We start from the raw sequence: 22,412 nt of genomic DNA on the forward strand, positions 1-22,412 counted from the left end.
AGGTCTGTACACTCGTTATAATACCTCGAGCGTTCAGGTATCACTGCGCGAGTGTGATCCGCGAGGAGAAAAGGTTCTACGTTAGCAGCAATCTCATTGGCTGCGTTACATATTAATACACAGATCGGAGGAAGCAGAATTTGGTCCTTCTCTAAGACAGCACCATCTCGTAGTGCGGAGACAGACGAGCGCTGCGCCTGCACTGTTGTGCTTAGCGGGGCGCGCTCTGTTGGGAAAGTTGTGTACGCGCTGACTATGCGGAACTATGTACACAACAGTTTGTAACATGTTTTAATCATTAAGTGGAAAAGAAGGATTCTCATGTTTCTGACCCAGCAGTAGCGTTGTTTCTCATCCCTGGATATCAACAACAAATCTGCCTGTGACACAATCTGTCTAGCTAATATGAAGAAGTGAAAAGATCCAGTAACTTTATACAAAACATTTCCAGCATTTTACTTGCATTCCTTCAGGCTGTCTGTATGAAATGATACATAGGGATTCTCCCTCTCAAATTTACCTATGTCCTTAAGGCTCGTGGGGAATTCAACACCATCATATTTTTAATACTAATGAATATCCACTTAGTATTCATTGTAAGCTTTGTACGTTAGCAGACAAAGCAATATTGTCTATATTTTGGACATTAATAACGCTCTTCCTTGCCGCTACATGCTTTGGGAGAGGGATATCGGAAGACCGCCCATGTATTGGACCAAACACAAGCACATAACGTCCAAATACAGGACTCTCGTAAGATCATTTCCAGCATCACTTTCTTGGCATTCTGAGTCAGCGTGTGATGGTTTCAGGACGAAGTCCTGACTCTCTCGGTAACTAAGCTGCCCCATAATTATTTCGAAATTATCATCTGCTTAATGCAACGGCGGCTTGGAGATACACTCCTTTGGTGGGAGAACAAACACGCAGCATCGTGTTGTACTACATTTAAATACGGCATACCGCAGATTGTTTAAGATCTTGGATATTTCCCTCTCCAAAATGGGCAGGCATGCACTTAGGAAAAGCGTAACGTCATGATGCCAAACCATATTACAGATGTAAGGAAAGAATATCCTTTCCACAAGTACACCGAAACATTTAGTATGGCAATTATGCATGGCATAAATGATCACCTTCCTCCTATCAGGACAGGCAGAGGCGCCTGCATCTGACCGATAGTTAATCATCACTAATGCTATGGAGACTCCACCAGATTGTCCGAGTGTCAGTAATGGTGCTGCTGCTCGCAGTGGTCCAAGTGCTGGCGATGATGCCACAGGCGTTCACATCCCTCACGCTCGCTGCAAACCAGGCCTTGGCTCCAAAGCTGACAGCTGCCGTAGTTCGGGCACGTCATGTGCTGCAGCCGCTGGCGATACCGATGGTATTGTCGACAGTGAACACCAAGGTGATGGTGTAGGCAATGGAAATAGCAGTTCCAATTCGTCCAACATTTCTGAAACAGCACAACAGTTAGTATCGTGCGAAAAAAGTTACACATGAATAGAGAGATAGACATATACATACTTACATAAAAATGCTAACTCGCGAAAATCAGTCATGCGTGCACAATCCTACTATTCCTTCTCTGGTATATTCGTTCATCATCTGTGACATTCGGTTGCCGATCATCAGCATCCAATAAACCACCATGACATGGTGTCAATTGATACTCTGGGATGCAGCGATCCATAACGAAGAGGACCCCTGTTGGAGGTTTCTGGCTCAATAGAACAAACAAAGTAACAACTTGCACACATATATAGAGAGGCAAAGACATATATTACTTGCCATCTTCATCATTAAGCGCTGGAATGGTGCGGCCAACACCAGTATACGTTAAGACATCATTCCTCTGATACTGGAGAAGGCAAGAGCGGAGCTGTTCACACAACAACAACGACACAGGGCAAATGAAATGTGATAAATAGTCATTAACACAGATATGTATATATGACATCTTGAAAGGGTGTTGCCAACATCTCTACGCGCAGATTAATATTGGTGAAGCAGCGTATGGTGTGGGCGGAAAAACCTTGAGATTTTGTGACCATATCCGCAGGGTTTTCCATAAAAATTATCACTATCTAATGTTTCTGAAACAGTAGTAGCCTATAAGTATCAAAAATTGACACTCACACGCACATACATATAAAAAATAACTGCTACTTACGTGCAAGATCCTTATCTGCACACATTCCGTATGTGTATTCATCTAAGAGGAGTGATTGGTTGTTATTATCAGCGTCCCCCTTGATAAGTCAACACTTGTTCTCACTGATGCTGCTGCTGCTCCCGTCTACCTTCATAATTATGCTGTTTCTGATGCTAACGACGTACATGAATGCTATGAAGAAACTGAAGTGCAACATGCCCTACTGGCTGACCACACAAAGCCGATGCAGACAATCAGCTGTATGAGTTGGTTCAAATGGTTCAAATGGCTCTGAGCACTATGGGACGCAACATCTGAGGTCATCAGTCCCCTAGAACTTAGAGCTACTTAAACCTAACTAACCTAAGGACATCACACACATCCATGCCCGAGGCAGGATTCGAACCTGCGACCGTAGCGGTTCCAGACAGTAGCGCCTAGAATCGCTCGGCCACACCGGCAGGGTGTGTGAGTTGTTTTCAATCAGTAGCAGTTTAGCTTTCAGTGCGGACGGACTGAAGTTGCTGCTGCCGCAGGCGAGGTGAAAGCATGTAATGTACATTTGTGAAATGGTAAGATAACGAAGGTTGTTTTTATAATAAAAATTATTTATTTGTCATGTAATTTAATAATAGTTTTATATTATCTAATACCTTTTTCATCCTAAAGAGATGCAGAGAAGATATCCACATCTAGATACCTAACTCTGGCATTCTCGTGAATCTCGTATATCCATAAGGTTGGTTATTTGATTTGGGGGAGGGGAACAAACAGTGAAGTCGTCGGTTTCATCGGATTAGGGAAAGATGGGGAAGGAAGTCGGCCGTGCCCATTCAAAGCAGTCATCCGACATTTGCCTGAGGCGATTTAGGGAAATCACGGAAAACCTAAATCAGGATGGCCAGACGCGAGTTTGAACCCTCGTCCTCCCGAATGCAAGTCCAGTGTGCTAACCATTGCGCCGCCTCGTTCGGTATATCCATAAGGATTTATCACTACCTTTCAACGTAAACTGATGATCAAATCTTCTTAGTGGTGGCATCACATCTTCAAAAGCTAGTCCAGTCATCGTCCCAGTGAAATCCATGAAAATTTCGACTTAACCAACATGTACTTTTATGCGCTTTGATGTGTTTAACGTCTCAGAAAGGTTGTCTCGAAACGACTGTTGTAGAGAAAGTCATGGCAGCTTGCTCATCGTCTGTAAAAGCGATGAAGGTGACTGACTTATATACATATTGCTCATATTCATCGAGCAAGGTCCGGGCATCAGTTACAATGTGCACAGTCTGAGGTGCCATTGTGAAATAGTTTAGTTATTATACTGCGCCTGTTAATCTATACAAACCTCTGAACAGCTCTAACAAGTAGCCTGTAGTTAATGATCATTTAGTGTTACTAATTCGATTGATGCTGTGCTTTCTGAGAAGTTTTTAGAGGCTTCAAAGTCAATATGGACGTCAAGCACCCCAGTCTTCACACTTTCATTCTAGTTTAAGCAATCTTTAACGACAGTTGTAGCTAACTACATAAATTCCTTTCGATTGACCAGGCAATCTCATAGTATGCCAGAAAATCGAGCTGTAAACATTATTACCTCAATCTTGCTACAAATTGTCATATTTCTAGAACTCCGATTTAAGGAAAACTTTTGTATTTGTTAAATTACTGTATCCAGTTCACTCAAAGCACATTTCAGAATCATGTTCCGAGCAGCTCAAAATGCGAGTGTGATAAGCCATGCGTATCTAATTGAACTGATGTGTTAACAATCCATAACTGTAGGGATGAACTTGAATGTAGGGAATATTCATATTTAAGGGTAACTGAATGCGAGAGACAAATATTTTTAAAAGTTGTAAGCATCCTTTGTCAGTTACAGTAACAAAAGGTATTTTTCATATCAATTTCTCAGGCACAATTTTGTTCTCTTTTGAAATGACACCTACTCCCTCGTTATATGTATTAATATCCATTCCACATATTACCGAAATAAGTTCCTGCTTAATATTGTTACGTAGAAGAAGGTGTAACTAGATGAATGACGAACACTAACTTCACTTAACGAAGGCTTATTCAGCACTTGCACATACAAGGGCGCGGAGCGAACTGCCTCCGGTAAGAACACATACAGTACATATACGGCTACAGAACATTCCAGTACAATGATTCTTGACATTCGTGGATACTTCTAGAATGTACTCGAACCGAATATAGAAATTAAGATTGTACAATCTAGGTGAGTTTTGAGCTCACGACCCTCCATGCAACAGTTTAGTATCATAACCACTACACCACGGTGCAGTTCAGCTTCTTCTGCGACATTGCTCCCTCCTTAAGAGAACAGCGTCTCGGTGTTACGTCCTCCTAGTCCGGGAACGAGTCATCCGTCCTGCCTACTCCGACTCCTGATGACTGATTCTCGCCCTGGCGGTGATCTTCTTAGAACTTCTTTTGCCGCTACGCCCTTCGTCACCTTTCCGCTTGTTGCCTGTCGCTGAAGTTTCGAATTTACCCTGGATGGCAGGATCCTTATAGGGCTTCATTCGAAGGACGTGGACTGTATCTCTGATCTTTCTTCGTCTTGTGTCGGGGTCGAAATCTTCAACTTCATAAGTAACATCAGACAACTGTCATACAACCTTGTAAGGTCCAAAGTAGCGCCTGAGGAGCTTCTCAGAGAGACCAACCTTCCGAACAGGAGTGAAGAACCATACGAGGTAACCAGGCTCGTAAACAACAGGGGGGTGGCTCGCGTCATACCTTCGGGGATTGTTTCCTTGAGCCTGTAGCGTGCGGAGTCGAGCTAACTGCCGAGTATCCTCATCTCTGGTTAACACGTGGCCGATGTAGTCGTCGTCCACATCAGGAAGTAACGGAAACACAGTGTCCATCGTCGTAGTCGCCTCAGGAAAACTGGCGTAAATCCTGTGGTGCCTTGTTTCGCGGTGTTGTAGGCAAACGTCACGAAAGGTAGCATCTCATCCCAGTTGCTCTGCTCAACATTGACGAACATTGATAGCATGTCGGCCAAGGTCCTATTAAGGCGTTCACCAAGCCCGTTAGTTTGCGGATGGTAGGTAGTCGTCATGAGATGAGTAATGTTGCACCGACGCTTTACCTCTGTCACAAGATTCGATTGAAAAACTTTCTCTCGATCCATAATTAACGACCTTGGGGCACCGTGTTTAAATACAATGTCTTCCAAAATGAATTTGGCCACCTCGGATGCTTCGGCTGTTTTCACGGGTTTTGTAATGGTATAGCGTGTCAGATAATCAGTGCAAACAATAATCCACCTATTGCCACTAGCAGACGTTGGAAATCGTCTGAGGAGATCAATCCCAACACTCTGAAAAGGCGTTGCGGCTGGTGGAATTGTTATGAGTCGGCCAGGTGGTTTCTGAGGAACTGCCTTTCTCCTCTGGCACTCTCGACAGTGCGACACATAGTGACGGACACTCCTAAATAAACCTGGCCAGAAAAATCTCTTGCGGGTTCTATCGTATGCCTTAATAAATACTAAATGTCTGGCCTCAGTTGTGTCATGGAATTTCTTTAGAATTTCTAAGCGCGTGTGTTTAGGAACCATAACCACCTCTTTCCAAACGGATCAAAGTTTTCCTTGCAAAGTAATCCATTAACAACCTTAAATTGTCCTTTCACATCCTCCGATTTAAGGGAAGTATATTTTGGCGTCCTTCTTCTGCTCATCAGAGAGGTCTTCGAGTGCAGCGAGACAGTCACAATCTTCATCAAAGTCTTGATGGTCGTGTACAGGGTTTCTTGAGAGACAGTCGGGATCTTGGTGTTTTCTTCCACTTTTGTTGTACACTGTTGTAATGTCATACCCTTGAAGACGTAGTGCCCAACTGGCAAGTCGTCTTGTAGGATCCTTAAGACCTGTCAGCCAGCAAAGTGGATGATGGTCTGTAACAACTGTGAATGGCCTTCCATAAAGATACTGTTGAAATCTGCACATGGCCCAGGTCACAGCAAGACATTCTCTTTCTGTAGTTGAGTAGGTTCTCTCGACTTTTGTAAGTTTACTAGAAGTATGGGCTATAACCTTCTCTTTTCCATCCGAAATTTGCACCAGAACATCACCGATCCCATACCCACTGGCATCTGTGTGTAGTTCTGTAGGTGTTCTGTCATCATACAGACCAAGTACAGGGTCAGTCGTCAGAGATTTTCACGCTGCATCGAAAGAATCTTGTTGAGCACTACCCCAGACAAATTTAGCATCAGGTTTTAACTACTCTTGGAGTGGTCTGACTTTGACACAAAAGTCTTTGATAAAACGACAGTAATAAGAACATAATCCGAGGAAGCTTCTCACATCTCTAATGCTTTTAGGAATAGGAAATTCCGTTATAGATCTCACCTTTTCTGGGTCTGGCCGCACACATTCGTTTGACACAAGGTGTTGATTTCTTTTGCTCAAAGAGACACTTTCTTGGATTAAGTTTCAGTCCGAGACAAGAACGGCCCTCAGTCTTCTATATAATAAAGACACATCGTCCACTTCAGGTGATTTAGAAGATTATCCATCATCCGTTCAAAAGTTGCTGGTGCATTACACAAACCAAACAGCATTACCTTAAACCCATACAGACCCTCAGGGGCGACGAATGCAGTTTTCTCACGACCAGCCTCATCTACTTTGATTTGTCAGTATCCCAAGTACATGTCCATGGTTGAGAAAAAATTAGCCCCCCTCAGACAATCTAGTGTATCGTCAATTCATGGAAGAGGGTATACGTCCTTTTTAGTTATATTATTAAGCTTCCTGTAATCAACACAAAAGCGACATCCTTGTTCCTGACGAGGACCACTAGTGACGACCATGGGCTCTGCGAAGGCTGAATGATGTCATTCTTCATCATTTTCTCTACCTCGTCGCGAATTATTTGACTTTCCATTGCTGACACATGGTATGCTCTCTGGCTTACTGGTTGATGGTCTCCAGTGCTAACCCGGTGCTCCACCATCGATTTGTATAATTTGCTCTTCACCTGTGGATTGAAGCATTCAGAGAACTCTTCAAGAATGGCAAGTAGCTTCTTCTGTTGTTCCTTAGTGAGATCTGGTGATAGTCGAGTAAGAGGATCTTGTGTCGTAGTGGTAGGGCTAATTTCGCCCACAGATTTGGCATGGGTGGTTTCTAAGATTATCAGCAGTTCTTTAGTTAACGGCTCAGCGTTTCTTGGCGACAGTTAACTGTCCACAATTCACCAAATCCATTCTTCAATGAGACCACAGAGGCTGGGATGGCCAAGTTATTCTTCAGTGGTATGCTTCTCTTACATTCCATTATAAGATCCATGGGTTGATGCATGGCATGACACGTGACAGTTACCTTTCTGGCGCTGATGGCAGGATTGATCACTTCATCCAGCACACATAGTCTCCACACACTGGGATGCGCATCATGATGTCCACAGTATCTCATCTCGCCTAGTATAATCTTCGAGCGACCACAATCTATAATTGCCTGGGAAGCTTTCAAAAAGTCCCATCCGAGAATGACGTCATGACTGCACTCTTGTAAGACTATGAATTCTAGGGGCTGTGTATGGCCACTTATATCCACACGAATGGTACATCTTCCTGTAGGTTTTACATATTTACCACTAGTCACCCTCAGCAGAGATGTTTTGCTGTCGACGAATACGGTTTTCTGCAACTGGCCACTTGTTTGGATCTTGGCCATCGTCACCAGAGAACCCAGAAGGATGTCTCATGTGGTGGTACACATTTGCTGCCATCGTAATGTCCTCTTCTTCTGTCTCCCATGGACTGCGATGTGTTGAATATGGCTCGAACTCGAGTTTCTCGCCAAGTAAAAGGTGGCTCTGTCGTGGCCTGATGGAAACCACTGTGTTGTCGATAATGTGCGCTATCACAAGTTCCAATACCCAGCGTCTCTACCAGAATAATGTCATGTAGAAGGTGTAATTAGATGAATGACGAACGCATACTTCATTTAACGAAGGTTTATTTAGCACTTGTACATACAAAGGCGCGGAGTGAACTGCCTCTGGCAAGAACACATACAGTATATGTACGGCTACAGAACATTCCAGTACAATGATTCTCGACAGTTGTGGATACTTCTAGAATGTACTCGAACCGAATATAGAAATTAAAATGGTACAGTCCCGTTGAGTTTTGAACTCACGACCCTCCATGCAACAATTTAGTATCATAACCACTAAAACACGGTGGTACTCAGCTTCTTATGCGACAATATTAACCAGAGTACGCTTCATTTTCTTGCAGCATCCCATCAGCATCTTGAAAGGCATGCAAGCACTAAATCCCTTCTATTTGTCTGCTGATGCTGATTTCTCCATAAATGATCCTGCATTTTCTAAACCGTTAGGTCCGATTTTGACATCGAAACTTATGTTTTTAAGTTTGATGTGGTACCTACACTCTTAGTGTAATTAGCTGCAACGTCATTCAGCTCACATTTCCTAAACAGGTTCACAAATGTGTTGAATTTAATATGAGATGTTGCTGTAGGAGCATCATCCTCTTTGATGAATTTCCTTCCAAATATAGGAAACTGTTGCTTGCGATATTCAAAACATCTTGATGTTAGATCACCACCAAGATCTCATCATTGTTCTCAAAGTTCAGTGAAGCAAAAATTCTCTGTGAAACGCATTCTTGATTGGTTTTTAGTTCATCATATTGGACTTGAGGGACGAAATTGTTCTTGGGTGGTTTCAAGCCTAATGATTATTAACACTACAAGTTTCGGTTGTAAAGTGATGTGCTGTTGGCTGCGTGTGCTGGTTTTATATCATACACCCATCCTTCTTTAAACGTAGCTATATAACGATTCCTCATGAAAGTCGATAAGACGATCGTTTTTATAAACAGTCTTCAACTTGAGTTGATCTAGTGCCTAATAGGAGGTGAATGACGTTGCTTGACATATCTACTACTTTATATTCTGGTGCGAATGCAGAGAAGAATCCATAAATTGTTTGAATCCATTCCTCTTTGAGAAATAAATTTGACACATAACTGCACTTGTTTCGAAGTGTGCTAGCTGGAGGTGACTCGTAAAATTTATGCTGATCCTTTTGCAGAATTTGATCCTTTGAGAACCCTAACAGCTATCTTAATGAATTTTCCTTTATAAAATCTGCGATCTTCTTAGCCCATTCTCATTTCCGTTTTAAGTGTATCGCCAGTCGCATATAATTCAAAACTGGTACATCCTATTTCACATTTAAATCATCAAAGTCATATGGCCCATGGGACACTTGCACAACTTTACAGCTTCCCCGGTGACCATTGTAGTAATATCTACTGATATTACGAATAGTGTTGTACATTTCTAATTCAGTCATTTCAAAACTCCAGTCCCCTATGCTCTTTCGATTGGTGGAATGTAAGTAACATTTGGCAGTGTGATCGACCTTTTAAAATCAAAGCATTTGACATTGGTGCTCAAGCCCAATTGATGAACTGATGCGCTTGATTGCTTTTTTGTATATCTTCTGCTTCCTTCTAGCTTTCAGGGTGGTTGTCCACAGAGGTAAGTACTGAAGTTTTAGCAGCACTGGAAATTGTAGAATACATAGATACTGGTACATTAGCATTGCAATTCTGCTAACAGCTGCAAGAGTCCAACTGAATCAAAGTAATTGACGCTGCACTGACAGAAAAACTATTGAAACCCCAAAAAATTATTTAATGTAGTGTAATGAAATTTCGGAAATGTTTTTGTTTGGGTAGATATTTAAGCGGTTAACTTTGCAAGATCTCAGGTTAATGCTTGAGATAAAGTATTGCGAATTTGAAATGCTGATACATTATTAACCAGTGTAACCGCCAGAATGTTCAGCGTGACAATCCAAATGTGTATGGATTGTATTGTACAGGTGCTGGATGTCAGTTTTTGGGATGGAGTTCATTGCCTATTGCGCTTGGTCGGTCTGTATAGTGACGGTTAATGCATTAACTGGATGTGGATGATTCTGGAGTTGTCTTTCGCCGGTTTCACATATACGCTTGATTGCAGACAGATCTAGTGATCGAGCAGGGGAAGACTACATGCTTACGTTCTCTACAGCACGTTGGGTTACAACAGCGTTATGTAGGCGAGCGTTATTCTGTTCGAAAACATCCCATGGAATATTATTCATGAATGTCAGAACAACGGGTCGAATCACCAGACTGACGTACACATTTGTAGTTAGGGCGTGTAGGATAACCACGGGAGTGTGAAAGTATCTAACCAAATTGTTTCCTTTTTAATTCGTGGAAGTATCAATGATAAAATTGTTTCAATTTAATTATTCAACAAACCTGCATCTGACTGTGTCTGCGAACTTGTTTCTTGCACTCCTCCATTTTGCCAGTAATGAAACATGTATTTGACTCTGCAATCAAGTTTAAGAGAATAACGCCGTTTGTGCAATGGCATTAAGATGGTACTGAAAAATTAACTTTTGGCCCTGATGTTTACTTAATGAAATCATATCTTGCCTTGAATAATGCCAGTTGTGCAATGGCATAAAATTTGTTATTTGAAATAACTTTGCTCTGATAACTTCAGTTATACCAAAATCGACTTCAAACCATGAACTGCACATATAGAGCCCTCATTTTCTTAATGTTCTTTCATTTGGTGGGTAATTTTACTTTACTATTCATTTTCATATTCAATACAAGCAAATGATGTGTATTATGATTCAGGCTGTTAGATTTAAACACAATGTTGATCTCAATATACATATTGTTGAAATTTTAAGTCATACACAAAACCTAACATTTCCAACATTTTTGTAGCACGAATCACTCTTACAAAAAATTTTACAAATCGCTTACTGCGTCCAACCTTGGACATGCAAATGCTAACTCTGAACATTATCTAAAAAAAAAAACATTTTGAAATCATTATACCGGGTGATCAAAAGTCTGTATAAATTTGAAAGCTGAATAAATCACGGAATAATGTAGATAGAGAGGTACAAATTGACGCACATGCTTGGAATGACATGGGGTTTTATTAGGACCAAAAAAAGACAAGTTCAAAAAATGTCCGACAGATGGCACTTCATCTGATCAGAATAGCAATAATTAACATAACAAAGTAAGACAAAGCAAAGATGATGTTCTTTACAGGAAATGCACAATATTGCCACCATCATTCCTCAACAATAGCTGTAGTCGAGGAATAATGTTGTGAACAGCAGTGTAAAGCATGTCCGGAGTTATGGTGAGGCATTGGCGTCGGATGTTGTCTTTCAGCATCCCTAAAGATGTAGGTCGATCACGATACACTTGCGACTTTAGGTAACCCCAAAGCCAATAATCGCACGGACTGAGGTCTGGGGACCTGGGAGGCCAAGCATGACGAAAGTGGCGGCTGAGCACACGAACGTCACCAAACGTCGCGCGCAAGAGATCTTTCACGCGTCTTGCAATATAGGGTGTTTTTTGTTTTTTTGTTTTTTTTTTGGTTCTAATAAAACCCCATGTCATTCCAAGCACGTGTGTCAATTTTTACCTCTCTACCTACATTATTCCGTGGTTTATTAAGTTTTCAAATTTATACTGACTTTTTGATCACTCGGTGTATCTTCTCTCATTTACGTGCTAAAGTTTGCTCAAGGTAACAGTGCAGCGAGCGCGAGTTGTCACCACACGTCTGCTTCCTCTGGGCAACTAGCTGCTGCGACTAACGAGTTCTTTACTACGCGCGCCTGGCTATCTTAACCATCAAGGATCCTCCTACTCAAAGATATTATTCCACCTTGCGGTTGGCAACTACCGACTTTATTTTCTAGATCCACCCTGATCAGATCTTAGCAAGTGATCCAGCTGTCATACGAAAAGGAACCGCAGACCATAACTCTATTGTGTTCTACAAACAGACAGGCTGGTTTGAGGCCAAAAAGTGGTCAACTTCTAACTAGCACATGGTAATCACTGGAACCGAGGCACAACCAGGTTTCATCAGAAAAAACAACAGACCTACACCATGCCCTCCAATAAGCTCTCACTAGGCATCACTGAAGTCCCATGTGGCAGGGATTTGGTGTCAGTGGACTGCACGCCACAGGGCGTCTGATTCGGAGCTCTCCTTCAAGTAACCCACTTTTAACAGTTTGTTGTGTGACTGTGGTATTAACTGCTGCTCAGATTGCCGCTGAAAATGCAGTATGATCCGTCAGAGCCAACCGCTGAACATGATGGTTTTACCTCTAGGTAGCGCCGTGTGGGCATCCAGAGCCCAGTCTTCTAGCGACCGTACATTCTCATGACCACCACTGCCAGCAGTTGTGAACAGTGGCTATATTCCTGCCAAGTATTTTTTACGATATCACAGGACAAATATCCAGGTCCTCGTACCCCTGTTACACAGTCTCGTTCAAGCTCAGTGTTTATAATGGGTCTTTATCGCCTTAAAGGCAATCCTTACTACCATCAACTTACTACGTCCAGTCTCGAAGATAATTAACGCTCAAATTGTTACAGCATGTATTTTAAGCTTTGTAATAGTGGTGCTACTAGCAACACTCTTATGCGACAGGTGCGAAATTGAATAGATATCATTCTCACATGTAGCAACAGGCCTACTTTCGTTCATGTTGCACAAATCCTTCTTCATGCTGCGATTTTTTTATCTCACTGTATTTTGGGCTCGTTTTCTTTTGACATATGCGATCCAGCGAGTTCCAGGTTCTTCCTGAATTTCTAAATAAATCTCTTCAGTGCAGATGCACATCAGTCTCGATATCTTACTAGAATGGGCGTGATGTCGCGAGTAATGAAGATAATAGAGAGGGGCACTTCATCAGTAGTGCGTGGATGAACTGACAATTTGGGTCTATCGGCGGGCGTGCTGGGATAGTCCATGCAATGACCACTGCGTCCAGATCGCTTAGTGGTCAGAGCAACTGCCTAGTAAGAACGAGACCAGGTTCGAATCCCAGTCTGGCACCAATTTCTAACTTTCTCCATTGATTTCATTCAATACCCACTTGCTGCCAATGTCTCTAAATCCTTTGCGTCTTAATTCTTAATGGCAGCAATATCAAGATCTGAAAGAACAGACACTGGGTATCTACAGGGTGGTCCATGGATAGTGACCGGGCCAAATATCTCACGAAATAAGCATCAAATGAAAAAACTACAAAGCACGAAACTCGTATAGCTTGAAGGGGGAAACCAGATGGCGCTATGGTTGGCCCGCTAGATGGTGCTGCCATAGATCAAACAGATATCAACTCCGTTTTGTTCTAAATACGAACCCCCATTTTTATTACATATTCGTGTAGTACGTAAAGAAATATGAATGTTTTGGCTGGACCACTTTTTATCGCTTTGTGATAGAAGGCGCAGTAATAGTCACAAAAGGATAAGTACGTGGTATCACGTAACATTCTGCCAGTGCGGACGGTATTTGCTTCGTGATACATTGTTGTTGTTGTTGTGGTCTTCAGTCCTGAGACTGGTTTGATGCAGCTCTCCATGCTACTCTATCCTGTGCAAGCTTTTTCATCTCCCAGTACCTACTGCAACCTACATCCTTCTGAATCTGCTTAGTGTATTCATCTCTTGGTCTCCCTCTACGATTTTTACCCTCCACGCTGCCCTCCAATACTAAATTGGTGATCCCTTGATGCCTCAGAACATGTCCTACCAACCGATCCCTTCTTCTGGTCAAGTTGTGCCACAAACTTCTCTTCTCCCCAATCCTATTCAATACTTCCTCATTAGTTACGTGATCTACCCATCTAATCTTCAGCATTCTTCTGTAGCACCACATTTCGAAAGCTTCTATTCTCTTCTTGTCCAAACTATTTATCGTCCATGTCCATGCTACACTCCATACGAATACTTTCAGAAATGACTTCCTGACACTTAAATCAATACTGGATGTTAACAAATTTCTCTTCTTCAGAAACGCTTTCCTTGCCATTGCCAGCCTACATTTTATATCCTCTCTACTTCGACCATCATCAGTTATTTTGCTCCCCAAATAGCAAAACTCCTTTACTACTTTAAGTGCCTCATTTCCTAATCTAATTCCCTCAGCATCACCCGACTTAATTAGACTACATTCCATTATCCTTGTTTTGCTTTTGTTGATGTTCATCTTATATCCTCCTTTCAAGACACTGTCCATTCCATTCAACTGCTCTTCCAAGTCCATTACCCGTGTTAAAATGGACCGTTTACCAATTGCGGAAAAGGTCGATATCATGTTAATGTATGGCTGTTGAGATCAAAATGCCCAACGGGCGTGTGCTATGTATGCTGCTCGGTATCCTAGACGACATCATCCAAGTGTCCGGACCCTTCACCGGATAGTTACGTTATTTAAGGAAACAGGAAGTGATCAGCCACATGTGAAACGTCAACCACGACCAGCAACGAATGATGATGCCCAAGTAGGTGTCCTAGCTGCTGTCGCGGCTAATCCGCACATCAGTAGCAGACAAATTGCGCGAGAATCGGGAGTCTCAAAAACGTCAGTGTTGAGAATGCTACATAAACATCGATTGCACCCGTACAATATTTCTATGCACCAGGAATTGCGTGGCGACGACTTTGAACGCCATGCACAGTTCTGCCACTGGGCATAAGAGAAATTACGGGACGATGACAGATTTTTTGCACGCGTTCTATTTAGTGACGAAGCGTCATTCACCAACAACGGTTACGTAAACCGGCATAATATGCACTATTGGGCAACGGAAAATCCACGATGGCTGCAACAAGTGGAACATCAGCGACCTTGGCGAGTTAATGTATGGTGCGGCATTATGGGAGGAAGGATAATTGGCCCCCATTTTTATCGATGGCAATCTAAATGGTGCTATGTATGCTGATTTCCTACGTCATGTTCTATCGATGTTAGTACTTGATGTTTCACTGCACGACAAAATGGCGATGTACTTCCAACATGATGGATGTCCGCCACGTAGCTTGCGGGAGGTTGAAGCGGTATTGAATAGCATATATCATGACAGGTGGATTGGTCGTCGACGCACCATACCATGGCCCGCACGCTCACCGGATCTGACGTTCCAGGATTTCTATCTGTGGGGTAAGTTGAAGGATATTTGCTATCGTGATCCACCGACAACGCCTGACAACATGCGTCAGCGCATTGTCAATGCATGTGCGAACATTACGGCAGGCGAACTACTCACTGTTGAGAGGAATGTCGTTACACGTATTGCCAAATGCATTGAGGTTGACGGACATCATTTTGAGCATTTATTGCATTATTGTGGTGTTTACAGGTAATCGCGCTATAACAGTATGCGTTTTCAGAAATGATAAGTTCACAAAGATAAATGTATCACATTGCACCCACAGAAATAAAATGTTCAAACGTACCTACGTTCTGTATTTTAATTTTAAAAAAACCTACCTGTTACCAGCTGTTCGTCTAAAATTATGTGGCATATGTTTGTGACTATTACAACGCCAGCTATCACAAAGCGAAAAAAGTGGTCCAACTAAAACATTCATATGTCTTTACGTACTACACGAATATGTAATAAAAAATGGGGGTTCCTATTTAAGAAAAACGCAGTTGATATCTGTTGGACCTATGGCAGCACCATCTAGCGGGCCAACCATAGCGCCGTCTGGTTTCCCCCTTGAAGCTAGACAAGTTTCGTTCTTTGTAGTTTTTTCGTTTGACGCTTATTTCGTGAGATATTTGGCCCAGTCACGATCAATGGACCACCCTGTATAAATCACCTAAATTAAATTTCTGTTGGCATAGATCTATCATTTCAGTACGACTGTGTACCATGTTTAAGCACTCATTATCATGAAAGTCAACTGGTTTCATTTGTATTTTTCGGTGCACAGTCCAGTTTCAGGCCAGTGATTTGCAGGAGGATAACAGTCCACTTATAATAACTGAAAAGGTTAAAATACATCCACATTTCAGTTTTTATGTTTCAGTTCAAACATTCCAGTATATCTGCCTACATCTGAGAGACTGTGATGTATTCCATATCGTTTCATTACCATCTTGAAATATCTATGATAAACCTCGCCACCACTATCTGTGTGAAGATTGTCTGGGTTGGAACTGGTTGCTGTCTGCAGTAATTGATCAAACACCTATGCTGCTGCCATCACCATCTTTGTTTTCACAGATAGCACCAACACAAATTACATTTATCTCTCAGAGTACTGCTATTCTGTCTTTCTTATACACTTCTGTCTTACGTATATTTGTACATTCTTTGGTGAACAGTCGTCGAGTTTTGTAGTTTATAAAAATATCAGATTCAGTAAACCAGGTGTTCTTTCAAATTCTCCATCACTGATATGTATTGCATTAGTAGCTGAAGTTACAGTACCCGGCATGTGTAGTTTCTCCCTACTTAATCCATTGTTTTATCTGAATATTACTGTACTTTTTAATGAAATCACCAATAGCTTCTTCAGAGTCGTTTGCCTTCGAGAGTTAGTTAATATATTCTGTAACTGGCCAAAAATTTTCCCTGAGTGACTTGTCTCTTTCCAAACACTCTAGCATCAGCAATCATAATTTCTCTTGGGTAGCCTAGCTTGCTTTAACAACTTTGTTGACATGTTGTTGGGTAATAAGCAAACTTTGGATCAGTATCCGCTTATACACACTCTAATTTTCTTCTTCTCAATCATATCAATCCTTGCATTCTATTCACATATTAATCTCAGAATGGCCTGAAGACGAGTATTTGCTTCCTTGATATTTTTGCTGAGTGCTTCATATCTAGCAGTATGGCATTTAATACTATAGTCGAAAGTGTGAAATTTTGCGTCAATGTACAGACAAAGCTGCCTAGTGCTCTCTGACTAATTGTGGGTGGATTTACACACAAATTTGTCCAGAACATGTTGTATAATGATATTATTACCAACTTTTGGATCCTTGAGTGCTTGTACTCCTCTGTGTTGGCATAAACATAAGTATTTTCATATTTGATCTTGATTTACACTACCATATCATCAGATATAAACACAATATCTATATCGACATCCACATGCATACTTCACAAGCCAGTGTATGGTGCATAGCGAAAGGTACTCCGTATCACTTCTACTCATTTTCTTTCCTGTTCCAATGGCAAATAGAATGAGAGAAAAATGACTGCTACATGCCTCCAGCTTATGATTTCAGCCAGGAGGACACAGTAACTTTCAGAGAATGTTTCCTATGTAATAGCAATATCTGGAAGTATGTATGTATGCCCTGTAGTGACTGGTACTTGGACTCTAATAGTGTTTTTGAAGATACATATAGATTCTCAAAGAGAACACCTTCTCGCCGTTTTTTTTTTTTTTTTTTTTTGTGGCATTTTCAGACCAGTCAGTTACCAAAACGTTTTGTGAAGTGGATGTTTCGCCTATCCACTTATGTTGAGGGCTATACAACAACTCTGACCCACATTGCCTTTTATAGGATCAAAAATGGAACATAGATGTGACACAAAAAATTCATTTATTTGTACATGAAGCTGGGGACACATACATACACACTAAGAATGCAATTCCGTACCTACATCAAGTATTGTAAACTCATACATAATTCCATGTATTCTTCTTTTCTGCCTCAAGGTACTTTTCGCCACTGTCACTACTGATTCAGTGCAATCTTTTGAATATCTCATAGGTTTTTTTCTTCTCTTTAGTGTGCGATGACCTGCATTCATTATTGGCTGGCAACGCACATCAAAATATTGGATTAAATCTTCTTCCATGGAATTTGGTACTTACTGCTGAAACGGTAAGAAGTATGGAGGTAGGGTAGTTGAAGGTGCTGGTGGTTTTGCTGGACAAATTTAACTTCATCACTTATTAATAGAAACTAAAACTGAACTTTACACATCACTGCATGAACAAATTCACGCTGACTGACCACAACAATTACATCACAGAATATGTTTATGACACTAGGCTGCAAGACAGCAAATCTTTACACCTATAACATGTATGAAAACATATGCATGTAATCTTTCATACACATTATATTAAAACAACGAATAACAAACTCAGGTATACACATATTTTCAAAACACAGTTATAGACGAATAACAAACTCAGGTATACACATATTTTCAAAACACAGTTATAGAGGAAACAAGATAACTAAGTCCAAATGAGCAATATTAAACCCCAAAAAATTAAGACAAATGTTTCAGCAAATTCTTTAAAGTGATTATCCACACAGAACTTTACATAAAAAGAGACATGGCATGTACATCAGTGCACTTTGGACATCTCAAGATACTGGCACACTCCGGTACAAATGGCGTACTAAACTTAACATGTTCACAGGAAAAGTCTACCTAAGAACATACACAGTATGCACACTAATTAACTTGACACACATAGGTCTTCGCATCTAACCTAAGCATGATAGTTCTTTGCAGCAATTAAACGCCTGGTTACAGGCAGCATACATGACAGCTTGTACCTAACACTAATTTTAATAAACAGGAGCAAACGAGAGCGAAACTTAAAATGCTATAACACGCCCCCCTGGCTTATATGAGAGACCAAAAAACTGAAATACTCAGTTTAACAAGACACAGACTCACGTGCAGCAGGCAACACCAACACAACTCAGTGAACATGACATAGAAGATTGCTAACCCCCTCCCCCCCCCCCCCCCCCCCAACCACCACCAAAAAAAAACATATTTGCAAAGCATAATGACCGACAGCACAAGGTTTCTCATATACATGATCGACCAATAACAGTCTCAGTGTTCTGTACTCCACACACAAAGCAGCTAGAAAATGGGAAGCCCACAGCTTATAGCTATTGCTGATGAATCCATAGCGTCCATCCAGACACAGTATTCAGTACACGGCATTGAGATAACGATAGGCCAACAGCATGCTCCGGATGCCTATTACTCCACGACGTCCACGCTCGCCCTGTCCTCCGTGCGTGACACCAAGAAGTGGCAGACAGACAAATGGCCTGCACTCGATGAGCAGAGCACAAAAATCTCCAGCATGCTCAGCGATCGCGGCCACAAATTCAATAAACAGGCCAGCCGTTACTTAAGGCACTGCCGCTTACCATGCGCTTCCTCCCTCATTCCCAGGCACGCTCGTGAATGAGGCCGCTCACCAGCCAACGCTACTCGACTTCCACCTCGGGCACAGATCACCAGCGGCACACCACACTCGCAGCAAACCGCTGTCAGAGAAGCGCTGGTCCGTTCAGCCATAAAAGGTCTAGGAAGACATAAACATAAGGCTTCCAGAGCGATCTCTGTTCCAGTGCACGCTGTAGGTGTAACTGGTTTAAACAACCCTGTTGGAAGAACATCCGCAACTGAGCATTATAGCAAAATACCGCTTCAGTTGTAAATTACTTTATTTTTACACGACCGGTTTCGGACTGTTATAAGCCCATCCTCGGGTGTCGTAGCTGTGCTGTGGCCCCCGAGCGCTGCGTGTACCAGGCGCGGTGTGCTGCCAATGAGCATAGAACTGTTCTGCGCTCATAGGCAGCACACAAGCTTCCAAGTGCATTCACCGCGATGTCACCAAACACGGATGCGACCATCATGATGCTGTAAACAGAACCTGGATTCATCCGAAAAAATGACGTTTTGCCGTTCGTGCACCCAGGTTCGTCGTTGAGTACACCATCGCAGGCGCTCCTGTCTGTGATGCAGCGTCAAGGGAAAACGCAGCCATGGCCTCCGACCTCATAGTCCATGCTGCTGCAAACGTCGTCGAAGTGTTCGTGCAGATGGTTGCTGTCTTGCAAACGTCCCCACCTGTTGATTCAGGGATCGAGACGTGGCTGCACGATCCGTTACAGCCATGAGGATAAGATGCCTGTCATCTCGACTGCTAGTGATACGAGGCCATTGGGATCCAGCACGACGTTCCGTTTTACCTTCCTGAACCCACCGATTCCATATTCTACTGTCATTGGATCTCGACCAACGCAAGCAGCAACGTCACGATACGATAAACCGCAATCGCGATAGGCTACAATCCGATTTTTATCAAAGTCGGAAACGTGATGGTATTCATTTCTCCTCCTTACACGAGGCAACACAACAACGTTTCACCAGGCAACGCCGGTCAACTGCTGTTTGTATATCAGAAATCGGTTGGAAACTTCCCTCATGTCAGCACGTTGTAGGTGTCGCCACCGGCGCCAACCTTGTGTGAATGCTCTGAAAAGCTAATCATTTGCATATCACAGCATCTTCTTCCTGTCGGTTAAATTTCGCGTCTTTAGCACGTCATCTTCGAGGTGTAGCAATTTTAATGGCCGGTAGTGTATGTTTTACTCAGGTAACATGCAACGACTAGTCCACGTTCGATGTCACCGAGCTGTCCCGACTGATCCATTCTGCTGATACAGCTGCCGATGGTCGTCAGCACGTTTCATACTGGAACATCCGCTTTTTGTGACATCTAGTGGTCCAGGAGTTTCTGGATACTTATGATCAGACAGTGTAATAACAGTCCTTCTTGGTTCTGTAGACAGTCCAAACAGAGGGTACAATGGGTACTTAAGTTCTCGGGCACAGTCACATACAGTCACTTACCTGTTATGTCCTGAAGCCTTTGGACCACGCCACTTGATACAGTATCTGACCGCAGTTTGTTGTACGGTTTCTCCCTTTTAGTACTCGCTCTGGATTGATCTTGTACGCTTATGGTGACGTTGCTCTGCTTTGGACTCCTTTTTCTAGCTAGTAACTCATGGCTTAGCAACCGCTTACAACTGCCACCTGTTCCACCATTTCGTGCTATGTGATAGTGAACTTCTGCCGCATATAATTAGCAGAATAGTAAATTAGTGAAAGAATAGAATGAATTCATCAGTCATCGTTTTTTTGTCGTCTTGGAGATGTCGTTAACTGGGACTCCTGAATAGAATAGCTACCATTGCACACCGTTTGAAGTTCACTAAAGGCCAACATCTTGCGACGTACTCCGCAGCTTTGTGATCTCTGGTATGCCTGACGCACTGTAGGAAAGAATGCATATGTAGTGTGTGCTAATCTGTCGTAAAGGCATAAATTCGTCGTGATACTCTGTACGAAACTTACTGACTGATAGTATGTCCATTGGCTGATTCCACTCTCAATTTTATCAGTTATATGCGTCAGCTTTTGTTCTCAAGAAACCTAGTAGTGAGCATATTGGACCTTTGAAGTTCACTGTCTCTTGTGCTGCTCTCATCTCTGTTTCAAACTATTAACAGTTGCATGTAGCTCAAATCCTTTTACAAATCCTTTTATGTCTGCACTTGAATCGTCAATGTTGCCTAGGAGCCGGGACGTATTACCACAACTTCCTCACTCCATAGATTCTGTCTATTATTTACCTGAGTGACTTATAGCTATGCTGTTGTATGTTTCCAGACCGATCAGTGCTGTACTCCGCTTCCACGTGCTCAGGTCTACTGGTAGAAAGTAGTCTGCTTTTAATTTAGATGAATGTTCTTTTAGAGTTAGAGTGAAAAACATAACATCTCAACCTCAGATGATGCAGTGATGTGCATCCTGCTTATTCATATGCAATTGTCAGGAGAAAAATTAGACAGATATGGACATAGAGGAATGACCTAGACTCCTGGTAGCGTCGAAAATTGTACAACAATCTGTAAAACGACTTAGTCAGTGAAATAACAACACAATTCTTCAGGAGGTCTTAAATCGCTGAACGAGTCAAAGTAGTAAATGGTATTCCGTTTTTTTGTTTTTTTTTTGTTTTTTTTTTGTTGTTTTTTTTGTGACATATGCAATCTAATGAATTGCCTACTCCCCAGAACATCTAAACTGACAATCTCACATTCTTTGGATTTTTGGATTTCCAAATTGCCTCAGACAATGTATCCCACATAAACACGCCGCTAAATCTAGGATTTTGTATTTTCTGACTAGTTTAAACAGATCTATTTTTGTAAATGGTCCATCTGATAGTATCGTTATGAGATTTTTTCTGTTTTTGTACCATATTGTGTTTTGAGCTTCTTTTAATTGCTTCTCAGCATTTTGGGCATTCTTTACTTCTTGAGTTATGGCAGCAACTGGCCTCGCTAATGAACTAACGAGCAAGAGCTCAGAAAACGCAGGGATGAGAAAAGGAACTATTCCGCCAGTTGTCTGTGGTACTGGCAAAATCCTGGGTGTTTAAACACATTTTTCCTTCTTCTTTTCTGCCTCAAGGTACTTTTCGCCACTGTCACTACTGATTCAGTGCAATCTTTTGAATATCT

The 22,412-nt window shown here is 42.0% G+C and overlaps 1 protein-coding gene across 1 annotated transcript in view; it reads left to right on the plus strand.

Annotated features, from left to right (window-relative positions):
- Window positions 1–1,234: 1,234 nt before the first annotated feature.
- Window positions 1,235–22,412, plus strand: part of LOC126413174 (cholinesterase 1-like) — a 187,428-nt gene continuing 166,250 nt past the window's right edge. The window contains exon 1 of the mRNA XM_050083069.1: window positions 1,235–1,387. Within this exon, the coding sequence (XP_049939026.1) occupies window positions 1,235–1,387 (153 nt within the window). The remainder of the gene's footprint in view (window positions 1,388–22,412) is intronic.

This window comes from Schistocerca serialis, chromosome 7, assembly GCF_023864345.2.
Source record: "Schistocerca serialis cubense isolate TAMUIC-IGC-003099 chromosome 7, iqSchSeri2.2, whole genome shotgun sequence".
In the NCBI taxonomy this organism is placed as follows: domain Eukaryota; kingdom Metazoa; phylum Arthropoda; class Insecta; order Orthoptera; family Acrididae; genus Schistocerca; species Schistocerca serialis.